General features: G+C 45.8%; 1 protein-coding gene across 1 annotated transcript in view; it reads left to right on the top strand.

Annotated features, from left to right (window-relative positions):
* Positions 1-4,481: 4,481 nt before the first annotated feature.
* The window catches only part of LOC126106695 (UDP-glucosyltransferase 2-like), a gene marked incomplete at its 5' end in the record, with an annotated part of 73,122 nt that continues 64,901 nt past the window's right edge, over positions 4,482-12,702 (top strand). The window contains one exon of the mRNA XM_049913075.1: positions 4,482-4,631. Within this exon, the coding sequence (XP_049769032.1) occupies positions 4,482-4,631 (150 nt within the window). The remainder of the gene's footprint in view (positions 4,632-12,702) is intronic.

Genomic DNA, 12,702 nt, shown 5'->3' on the forward strand with positions numbered 1-12,702 from the left:
CAAGCGCTTCATATCTGGGAGAGTCAGCACAAAGCAAGTAAACACATGTCTTACTTGATTTTAATTAATCACACACAAGATTTTAATACTGTACCGTTTATATCTCGTAATCAAATGTGTCGAACTGTCTATTTGTCATGTTGGAAGAACAGTGCACTCAATAAAGCCGTGAAAGCCAAAATCTAGATTGTACACAAGAAATATACAGTGAAATGGCGGTGTATTCTTTCAAAAAATGAAATGCATTACTCCGACAAACCACACAGCTAAAAAATATTGAGCACAACAAAATAAATGTACCATGATACTGAGTAAATTACTAATTGTATAAATGTCCAAAACATAGAAAATAAGCCAATCTTATTTCTTATGGTAGCTGTTGTACAATAACTTTATCGTGCTCTATAATAAAGAAAAGATTTTATTTCTTGTTCGTAAATTATTAATAGTCTTTAAATAATTAAGCAGAAATAAGAGACGGTTGTAATTACTAATAGACAAAATACACCTGACCGGTGTTTGTTACTTTGCAGTCCCTCGATGTGGGCGAAGTAAACACACTATGCCATTAACTGTGACCAGTTCAGCCGGCCGCGGTGGTCTAGCGGTTCTAGGCGCTCAGTCCGGAACCGCGCGACTGCTACGGTCGCAGGTTCGAATCCTGCCTCGGGCATGGATGTGTGTGATGTGCATAGGTTAGTTAGGTTTAAGTAGTTCTAAGGTCTAGGTGACTGATGACCACAGATGTTAAGTCCCATAGTGCTCAGAGCCATTTGAACTTTTTTTTTTGACCAGTTCCAGAGAGAAACCTTCGTTTACATCAGGGTTGAGTTTAGATGACCAGACTATAAATGCCTGTAGGCATAAGAACCGCTGCATCGTTATTAATCGGCCACGTAACTGCCCTTCGCCCGTCGTATTCGATTGCTACAGGGAAGTTTCCAGAAAAGTCGTCGGAAGTGAGGACAATACAGGTCGCATAATTCTGCAAGAAACTGAAGTTCGTCAGATGGGCCTGTCGTTCTATGCGCCAGACAAATGATCTTTCTTTATAAATTGGAATAGCTGCAGTTATTTCCAGTCCCACTGCATGCTGTGTGGTTCCAGAGACTTTTGGTGAACTGACGTTACAGGAGATACTGATTACTATATTTAGTGGAGCAGCATTGGAGGAGGAGGAAACGCGACGTGTTGAGAGAGTACGAAATTCTGTTTCGGTGATTACAAAATCGAGTCAAATTTACGAACGACTTGGCAGTATGAGTCCCCTCGTCAGTGTGAAGTTGCAAGCCTTCTGGGCTGGATGCACGCACAGATTGTCGGGAAGGCTGTCGCAAAGCTTTTATATCCTCTCCTGAGGCAATCTATCCCACAGCTGTTCTAACTGCTCCTCCATCTCTCGGGTAGTGGCACCAGGCTGCAGTTGACATCTGAGCTGGCCCCATGTACATTCTACTGCTGGCGGATGTAAGGGTCTCGCTGGCCACAGGAGTGCACGTACTGTACTTTACAGACATACGTGACACATGTAGACGAGCATTATCCTGTTGAAGAGTGGCATCACGTTACTGTCGCGTTAGAGGTGACATATAACGAATCACACCATTGTGCCATAAAAGTTAATCGCTGGCAGCCACAACCTGAAGCCCTGCCCGATGACTCCTCAAATGCCAAGAGTACAACTCCAGTGCCTCTCCAAAACACTGGAAGAGTGGGACACGTCGCCACGGTACTGGTTGGCGGTGCTCTCCTGGGGCGTTCAACGCTGGACAGGATGCGCCGCCATTCGTCTGCAGCCCACCCTTGTCTGTCACGGCACCACTCGGAACGCAACTGGTTGCGTTGCGGTGTTAGTGGCGGCCTACGCAGGGTATCGTGATTCCTTGTCTGGCTGCAGCTAGTCGCTGACCAGTGGTGCGAGATGACACAGAACACTGCACGGAATCAACTAGTTGTTGCCGGATGACAGGGCTCACGGTCTGCTCGGTGCACAGTGCGGCCGTCCTCCTCGATGGCGGTCAGCTGTGGAACACTGGAGCCTTGACGACGAATGTGCAGTCCGACATTGGGCCACTGTCGCATCAGAATGCCTTGCAAATATGGATACCGGACATTTCAATCATTCGATCAAATGGAGATCCACAGTGAGCCCCATTTCAATCTGCCAGGTGCCGATAACGCTGACCCACACGAGTACGCTGCATCTCCGTGTCCTTTACAGTGATCACTCGATATGTGACTCTGATCACTCCCCTTACGTACCCTATGAGGCAAGGTAGAGATACTGAATACGAAAAACACTAACGCACTCTGGCAGCCGTTCTACCTGTCTGAAACATTCACCAGGAAAGAATTATCCGAATGGAATGGACAAATGGTTTCAATATCAGAAAATGGATTATTTGTTAAACAGAAAGAGCTTTACAAAGTGAGAAAGTCAGTAACGCGTTGGCCCACCTTTGGCCCTTGTGCAAGCAGTGGTATGGCGTGACGCTGACGGATGTCGTTGGATGTCTTCCTGAAGCATTTCTTGCTAGATTCTGTGCTGTTGGCGCATACAAAGTCAAAATCCTGATCTGGTTGAAGGACTACGCCGATAATGCTCCAAACCTTCTCAAGTGTGGGGAGATCCGACGAAGAGAAGGTAAGGTTTGGCGAGCGCGAGGACAAGCAGTAGGAACTGCCGCCGTGTGCGGGTGGGAATTATCTTGCTGGAATGTAAGCCCAGGCTGGCTTGCCACGAAGGTCAACAAAAGCAGGCGCAGCATGTCCCGGACGAACCGGTGTGCTGTAAGAGTGCCACAGATGGCAACCAAAGGAGGCCTGCAGTGGAAAGAAGCGGCGCCCCACACCATCGCTCCCAAATGTCGGGCAAAATGGTGGCCGACTGTCCAACACTGTCTAGGGCGCGTCCACTCGGCCTGCAATCTCATTGACTCGAGCAAGAGGAAGAGGTTAGTGTTTACCATCCTGTCCACGACGAGGTGATTACAGACGGAGCACGAGCTCAGATTGTGTCAAAGATTGGGATGGTAATCGGTGGTGACCTTTCAAAGGAACCATCCTGGCATTTGCCTGGAGTGGTTTAGAGAAATCATGGAGAACAAGCTGGATGGCCGGACGCGGGGGTGAACCGTCGTCTCCCGAATGCTAGTCCAGTGTCCTAACCACTGCACCACCTCCCTCGGTCACATTGACTGGAGTAGAATTGTCTTCAGTGATGACTGAGCCGGAATGACCAGTGAACCAGCGAAGACATGTGGGGAGATCCCCGAGGGATACAAACCTGGTTGTCGCCTGGCCGACAATAGGGAGTTGATAGTCTGGGGAACCATTTGATGTCATAGCAGGACCCCTTTGGTTGTCATCCGCGGCACCCTTGCAACAGAGCGGTACGTCGACGGTACTCTACTCCTCAGTTTTCTTGCTCTTCGTGGCAAGACATCCTGGGCTGACATTTCAGCAAGATAATGCCCGCCCTCGCGCGGTGGGGGTTTCTACTGCTCGTCTCCATTCTTGACAAATTCTACGACCTTAGTCAGCAAGGCCACTGGAGATCTCCCCAATTTAGAATGTTTGGAGCCTAGTGGGCAGAGTCGTCCAACAAACTTAGGATTTTGAGCATCTAACTCGCCAATTGGAGAGAATTTGCACGATATACCTCAGGAGGACGTGCAATAACTCTGTCAATCACTGCCAAACCGAATAAATGCTTGCGTAAGGGGAAACGCGTTATTGACTTGCTGAATTTGCAAAGTTCTTGCTCTGGAATTCGTCACCCAGTTTTCCTGCAGTAGTAATAATTCGTTTGTCTGTACATGTAGGAGTACACCACATCTACCGATGTCCGTCCGGTTCGAATAATACCTTCGCGGTGCGTCGTTATTTTGTGTTAGAGTGTAATTTACATTTCCACTGACGGGATACACGTGCACGGAGTAACAGTGAGATTCGACCGTACCATCTGGGTGCTCGGTTGTTTTTGTCAGGTAGTGGCGCACTACGAGGTCCTGTGCCCTTTCTTCTGTTACGAATGTCTCCAGTGAAGTGCCAGCAATGCTTTCCAGATGGGTGACTACAGGTGATTTCTGCGGTAGCTGACTGCAGTATTGTAGTAACAGTGGTGTAGGCTGTACTGTAGGGACATTTGTGATTGTGTAGTGTCAGGCACGTACAGTTCGGACAACTCTGCCGCACGTGCGGTTCTAGACGCTGCAGTCTGGAACCGCCAGACCGCTACGGCCGGAGGTTCGAATCCTGCCTCGGTCATGGAGGTGTGCGATGTCCTTAGGTTAGTTAGGTTTAAGTAGTTCTAAGTTCTAGGGGACTAATGACCTCAGAAGTTGAGTCCCATAGTGCTCAGAGTCATTTGAACCATTTTTTGAACTCTGCCGCAGGTGTGGGCGTGGCTGTGGCTGTGGCTGGCGGCGGGCGGCCGGTGCTGGGAGCAGCCGCGGCTGCCGCCGACGCCGGCGGGGGCGGAGGTGCTGATGGCGACGCTGGGCGGCACGCGCTCCCACACGGCGCCCTTCCTGGCGCTGGGCCGCCAGCTGGCGCGCAGGGGGCACCGCGTCACGCTGCTCAGCGCCTTCCCGCCGCCGCCCGGGGAGGAGACGCCGGGCGTGCGACAGGTGCGTGCCTCGCCTCTCTCTCTCTCTCTCTCTCTCTCTCTCTCTCTCTCTCTCTCACACACACACACACACACACACACACACACACTTCCCGGTAACGAACAAGGCCTTCCCTACGCCTACAGGAGTGAAGACTTGAATCTTATAAACTACCGTAGGCTACCGTAGACTACCGGAAGTAACAGTGCACTACGGTAGTTTTCCATGTAGCTTTGTTCAGTCAAGATTGTACACACGTTAACTCTACCTTGGGTGTGTTGCATACCTATTCGGGCGTTACCTCATAACGATGGCTATCTTTACATATGCGATCCGAGTCTTACTAGAGTCCCCTAAAAACCGTATGTGGTGAAATGTCTAGAACTATAGTGAAAATACACTACTGGCCATTAAAATTGCTAAACCAAGAAGAAATGCAGATGATAAACGGGTATTCATTGGACAAATATATTATACTACAACTGACATGTGACTACATTTTCGCGCAATTTTGGTGCATAGATCCTCAGAAATCAGTACCCAGAACAACCACTTCTAGCCGTAATAACGGCTTTGATACGCCTGGGCAATGAGTCAAACAGAGCTCGGATGGCGTGTACAAATAGAGTTGCCCATGCAGCTTAAACACAATACCACAGTTCATCGAGAGTAGTGACTGGCGTATTGTGACGAGCCAGTTGCTCGGCCACCATTGACCAGACTTTTCAATTGATGATAGATCTGGAGAATGTGTTGGCCACGGCAGCAGTCGAACATTTTCTGTTTCCAGAAAGGCCTGTACAGGACATGGAACATGCGGTCGTGCATTATCCTGCTGAAATGTAGGGTTTCGCAGGGATCGAATGAAGGGTACAGCCACGGATCGTAACACATCTGAAATGTAACGTCCACTGTTCAAAGTGCCGTCAATGCGAACAAGAGGTGACAGACGTGTAACCAATGGCACCCCGTACCATCACGCCGCGTGATACGCCAGTATGGCGATTACGAATACACGCTTCCAATGTGCGTTCACCGCGAAGTCGCCAAACACGGATGCGACCATCATGATGCTGTAAACAGAACCTGAATTCATCCGAAAAAATGACGCTTTCCCATTCGTGCACCCAGATTCGTCGTTAAGTACACCATCGCAGGCGCTCCTGTCTGTGATGCAGCGTCAAGGGTAACCGCAGCCGTGGCCTCCGAGCTGATAGTCCGTGCTGCTGCAAACGTCGTCGAACTGTTGGTGCAGATGGTTGTTGTCTCGCAAACGTCCCCATCTGTTGACTCAGGGATCGAGACGTGGCTCCACGATCCGTTACAGCCATGCGGATAAGATGCCTGTCATCTCGACTGTTAGTGATACGAGGCCGTTGAGATCCAGCACGGCGTTCCGTATTACCCTCCTGAACCCACCGATTCCATGTTCTGCTAACAGTCATTGGATCTCGACCATCGCGAGCAGGAATGTCGCGATACGATAAACCGCAATCGCTATAGGTTACAGTCCAACCATTATCAAAGTCGGAAACGTGATGGTACGCATCTCTCCTCCTTACCCGAGGCATCACAACAACGTTTCACCAGGCAACGCCGGTCAACTGCTGTTTGTGTGTGAGAAATCGGTTGGAAACTTTCCTCATATCAGCACGTTGTAGGAGTCGCCACCGGCGCCAACCTTGTGTGAATGCTCCGAAAAGCTCATCATTTGCATACCACAGCATCTTCTTCCTGTCGGTTAAATTTCTCTCCCGTAGTACGTCATCTTCGTGGTGTAGCAATTTTAGTGGCCAGTAGTGTTTGTAAAGGGCACGATAGTCCTGTCTGGTAGTTAAAAGTATACATTACTTGTAGCAACGCTGAAACTGTCGATGTTTATTTCGGGTTCTATTCGAAAACTGTTGATTTGTAGTAAAAATGAAGGAAACAGTAAAGATTTATCATACAGCTCTATAAAACTCGATTTCCTCAATAAAGAAGTAAAATAAAGAAACGCAAAACAAAAAAATCGAACATCGCTTCAATACTTCGCCGAACTTACGTAAAATATGTTTTCGTTATTCGTGAACAACTTCGGTATTCATCAATAAAAACTGGAAACTCTTTCCTTTGATCACGATAAAGAACTTCCTAGCGAGTATAAAATAACAACAATAATAATGTATATTTCTTATGCCTGTGCATATAAACTGTACTTACATCAGTAGTAATTGCTTCGACTACATAAAAGCGTAGAAGTTACGCGATTAACAAATGCTTATTACCTGTATAATTCAGTTTATATTCTGTAAGGATATACAGTACAAAGAAACTAAGACTGATGTGCGATTCTAACTATGCGCAAAACCAACAACCAAAGAAATAAAAATAACAGAGAAGACGTCGGCTCCCATTTTCTTTCTTAAACATTCGTTTGCTTCTTTCCCTTCCGATTCTACCAATACTACCGGTAATCGTACCATTTACTTCGTCATGCATGTAGTGTACCAGAACTACCGAACCACCGGTTTGGTACAGTGGATACGTCGGGGGTGCGTGCTGCCCGACGCCTCACTCCGGATCTCGACCAGGAATCGCCACCCCTCACTCGCGACTGCCACCCGCCGCCGGCGCCTTCGGCACTTTGCACGGCTACACGAGGCGCGGCAGCCTTCTGGCCACACGGTGTGCGCGGCAGGCCGACACGCTTAGCTAGCTGCTCGCTGCCGCTGTACACGGCGCGGCACAGCAGGGTAGCCGCCTGCATTTCATTTCCTCCCCGTCTCTCATCACAGGACCAGCGAAAGTGGAACGACTGCGAATTCTAGCATGCGTTTCAGACTATCGTTGTTTGAAAGGGAGAATCAGGATACAGTGGATTCATCCAATTGACACTGACTGCATTTCTCGTCAGTGCTTTTCAGAACACGATGACAATATTAGAAACGAAAACACTTCCTAGTGTTCTGCAAAATTATTTTCATTCGGTCGCGAACCGTCTTTCGGCTTCTCAGGCCACCATCAGGTGACAACTGAATGTCGCAGACACAGATAAACGTGATGTGCGATTTACATAGATATTACGTGAACAGTAGAAACAAAAATGAACGTGTTTACATAGGAAAACATTACTTTTTATAATATAGAAATAATTACATTAATTGCAAAACGAAGGTAAACAAAGCTATGGATTCACCTCTTCGTCAGTAGAAAGTGAAATTTTCATGGACAATAACTTCGAACAAATTTTCTTATACAAAGACATAATGAATTGCAGAAATAAGTACTGGTTCAAATATGTCGATCATGTGCTGTGTTTGAGAACAATAGATATGTTACTTCAGCATTTAAACACACAACTCACAACTTGTTGTTGTTGTGGTCTTCAGTCCAGAGATTGGTTAGATGCAGCTTTCCATGCTACTCTATCCTGTGCAAGCTTCTTCATCTCCCAGTACCTACTGCAACCTACATCCTTCTGAATCTGTTTAGTGTATTCATCTCTTGGTCTCCCTCTACGATTTTTACCCTCCACGCTGCCCTCCAATACTAAATTGGTGATCTCTCGATGTCTCAGAACATGTTCTACCAACCGATCCCTTCTTCTAGTCAAGTTGTGCCACAAGCTCCTCTTCTCCCCAATTCTATTCAATGCCTCCTCATTAGTTATGTGATCTATCCATCTAATCTTCACCATTCTTCTGTAGCACCACATTTCGAAAGCTTCTGTTCTCTTCTCGTCTAAACTATTTATCGTACATGTTTCACTTCCATACATGGATACACTCCATACAAATACTTTCAGAAACGACTTCCTGACATTTAAATCTGTACTCAATGTTAACAAATTTCTCTTCTTCAGAAACGCCTTTCTTTCCATTGCCAGTCTACATTTTGTATCGTCTCTACTTCCACCATCATCAGTTATTTTGCTCCCAAATTAGGAAACTCCCTTTACTACTTTAAGTGTCTCATTTTCTTATCTAATTCCCTCAGCATCACAGACTTAATTCGACTACATTCCATTATCCTCGTTTTGCTTTTGTTGATGTTCATCTTATATCCTCCTTTCAAGATACTGTCCATTCCGTTCAACTGCTCTTCCAAGTCTTTTGCTGTCTCTGACAGAATTACAGTGTCATAGGCGAACCTCAAAGTTTTTATTTCTTCTCCATGGATTTTAATTCGTACTCCGAATTTTTCGTTTCTTTCCTTTACTGCTTGGCTCAATATACAATCTTCACATCTGTGAACATCTGCTTTCTTTGGCATTGGAATTATTATATTCTTCTGGAAGTCTGAGGGTATTTCATCTGTCTCATACATCTTGCTCACCAGAAGGTAGAGTTTTGTTAGTCCTGGCTCTCCCAAGGCTGTCGGTAGTTCTAATGGAATGTTGTCTACTTCCCGGGCTTTGTTTCGACTTAGGTCTTTCAGTGCTCTGTCAAACTCTTCACGGAGTTTCATTTCTCCTATTTCATCTTCATCTACATTCTCTTCCATTTCTATAATATTGTCCTCAAGAACATCGCCCTTGTATAGACCCTTTATATATACTCGTTCCACCTTTCTGCTTTCCCTTCTTTGCTTAGAACTGCGTTTCCATCTGAGCTCTTGATATTCATACAAGTTGCTCTCTTTTCTCCAAAGGTCTCTTTAATTTTCCTGTAGGCAGTATCAATCTTACCCCTAGTGAGATAAGCCTCTACATCCTTACATTTGTCCTCTAGCCATCCCTGCTTAGACATTTTGCACTTTCTGTCGATCTCATTTTTGAGACGTTTGTATTCCTTTTTGCCTGCTTCATTTACTGCATTTTTATATTTTCTCCTTTCATCAGTTAAATTCAATATCTCTTTTGTTACCCAAGGATTTCTACTAGCCCTCGTCTTTTTACCTACTTGATCCTCTGCTACCCTCGCTATTTCGTCTCTCAAAGCTTCCCATTCTTCTTCTACTCTATTTCTTTCCCCCATTCTTGTCGATCGTTCCCTAATACTCTCCCTGAAGTTCTCTACAACTTCTGGTTCTTTCATTTATCCAGGTCCCATCTCCTCAATTTCCCACCTTTTTGCAGTTTCTTCAGTTTTAATCTACAGTTCATAACCATTAGATTGTGGCCAGAGTCCACATCTGCTCCTGGAAATGTCTTACAATTTAAAACCTGGTTCCTAAATCTCTGTCTTACCATTATATAATCTATCTGAAACCTGTCAGTATTTCCAGGCTTCTTCCATGTATACAACCTTCTTTTATGATTCTTGAACCAAGTGTTAGCTATGATTAAGTTGTGCTCTGTGCAAAATTTTATCAGGCGGCTTCCTCTTTCATTTCTTAGCCCCATTCCATATTCCCCTACTACGTTTCCTTCTCTCCCTTTTCCTACTACCGAATTCCAGTCACCCATGACTATTAAATTTTCGTCTCCCTTCACTATCTGAATAATTTCTTTTATTTCATCATACATTTCTTCAATTTCTTCGTCATCTGCAGAGCTAGTTGGCATATAAACTTGTACTACTGTAGTAGGCGTGGGCTTTTTGTCTATCTTGGCGACAATAATGCGTTCACTATGCTGTTTGTAGTAGCTTACCCGCACTCCTATTTTTTTATTCAATATTAAACCGACTCCTGCATTACTTCTATTTGATTTTGTATTTATAACCTTGTATTCACCTGACCAAAAGTCTTGTTCCTCCTGCCAGCGAACTTCACTAATTCCCACTATATCTAACTTTAACCTATCCATTTCTCTTTTTAAATTTTCTAACCTACCTGCCCGATTAAGGGATCTGACATTCCACGCTCCCATCCGTAGAACGCCAGTATTCTTTCTCCTGATAACGACGTCCTCTTGAGTAGTCCCCGCCCGGAGATCCGAATGAGGGACTATTTTACCTCCGGAACATTTTACCCAAGAGGACGCCATCATCATTAATCATACAGTAAAGCTGCATGCCCTCGGGAAAAATTACGGCTGTAGTTTCCCCTTGCTTTCAGCCGTTCGCAGTACCAGCACAGCAAGGCCATTTTTGTTAGTGTTACAAGGCCAGATCAGTCAATCATCCAGACTGTTGCCCCTGCAACTACTGAAAAGGCTGCTGCCCCTCTTCAGGAACCAAAGGTTTGTCTGGTCTCTCAACAGATACCCCTTCGTTGTGGTTGCACCTACGGTACGGCTATCTGTATCACTGAAGCACGCAAACCTCCCCATCAACGGCAAAGTCCATGGTTCAATTTACAATGGTGCTGAAAGGCACACCTATAAATTTCTTGGACCTTAGTATAGATGTTAGTACGAGAAGCCACTTACTTAGTAGTTACAGAAAAAAACATAGGTATTGACAAGGTAATTCCTGCAAGTTCCCAGCATCTTCACACCCACAAACACGCAGCTTTCCGTTCGATGTTGCATCGCCTCATATCCTCTCCACTATCTGAACAAACTCTTCAAACATAACAGCATACCATCAAAGATACCGCTTCCAGCAATGGTTCTGTCCTGACTGATAATATACTCCGGAAAAACAAAATGCATGAAGTAACACTACTTGTGTACGCTGGCCAACAGCAATCGTTCAGTAGTTACAAAGCCCAGTGCAAATACTGGAAATCAACAAAGACGTGACACAGAATTCCATCCCAGTATTAAATGTTCGTTCACAATTTCCATTTTCACCTTTAAGTTCACGTTACAAATACTAGAGGAAACCGTAAAGTCTCCTTTCTCTTTTGTAATTAAATGTACCTCCACATTAAAAGGATTTACCCCGTTTTTAGTCAACGTAATTATTTCCGTGTTACAAAAAAGATAATGGTTTCCAATGTAAACGGTCTGTCATCTTTGTATCTACTGTGCAAAACTGAAGCGTGAAATAAACTGGTATAGGCATACGTATTCAAATACAGAGATATATAAACAAGCAGAATATAGCATTTGCAGTCAGCAATGCCTGTAAAACACAACAAGTGTCCGGCGTAGATGTCAGATCGGTTACTTCTGCTACAATGGCAGGTTATCTAGGTTTAAGTGAGTTTTAACGTGGTGTTATAGTCAGCGCAAGAGCATTGCGACCCACCATCTCGAACCCAGCGATGAAGTGGGGATTTTCCCGTACGGTCATTTCACGAGCGTACCGTGAATATTAGGAAAACTGTAAAACATCAAATCTCGGACATCGCTGCCGCCGGAAAAAGATTCTGCAAGAACGGTACCAGCGGCAACTGAAGAGAATCGCTCAGCTTGACGGAAGTGCAACCGTTCCCCAAATTCCTGCAGATATCAATGCTGGGCCATCAACAAGTGTCAACGTGCGAACCATTCATGGAAACATCATCGATATGGGCTTTCGGAGCCGAAGGTCCACTCGTGTACCCTTGATGACTGCACGACACAAAGCTTTACGCCTCGCCTGTGCCCGTCAACACCAACAATGGATTGTTAAAAATTGGTTCAAATGGCTATGAGTACTATGGGACTTAACATATGAGGTCAGTCCTCTAGAACTTAGAACTACTTAAACCTAACTAACCTAAGGACATCACACACATCCATGCCCGATGCAGGATTCGAAACTGCGACCGTAGCGGTCGCGCGGTTCCGGACTGAAGCGCCTAGAACCTCTCGGCCATCACGGCCGGCTTGGATTGTTAATGACTGGAAACGTGTTGCCCGGTCGGATGAGTCTCGTTTCAGATTGTATCGAGCGGGTGGACGTGTGCGGGTATGGAGACAACCTCATGAATCCATGGACCCTGCATGCCAGCAGGGGACTGTTCAAGCTGCTGGAGGCTCCGTAGTGGTGTGGGGCGTGTGCTGTTGGAGTGACATCTGACCCCTGAGACGTCTAGATGCGACTCTTGACAGGTGACATTTACGTAAGCATCCTGTCTGATCACCTGCATGTATTCGTGTCCATTGTGCATTACGAAGGTGTGGGGCAATCCCAGCAGGACAATGCGTCACCCCACACATCCAGAATTGTTACAGAGTGGCTCCACAGACACTCTTCTGAGTCCGCTGATCACCAAACTTCCCAGACCTGAACATTATTGAGGGTATCGGGAATGCCTTTCGAAGTGCTGTTCAGAAGAGATATCCTTGTACTCA

The sequence above is a fragment of the Schistocerca cancellata genome, chromosome 10 (assembly GCF_023864275.1).
Source record: "Schistocerca cancellata isolate TAMUIC-IGC-003103 chromosome 10, iqSchCanc2.1, whole genome shotgun sequence".
Classification (NCBI taxonomy): domain Eukaryota; kingdom Metazoa; phylum Arthropoda; class Insecta; order Orthoptera; family Acrididae; genus Schistocerca; species Schistocerca cancellata.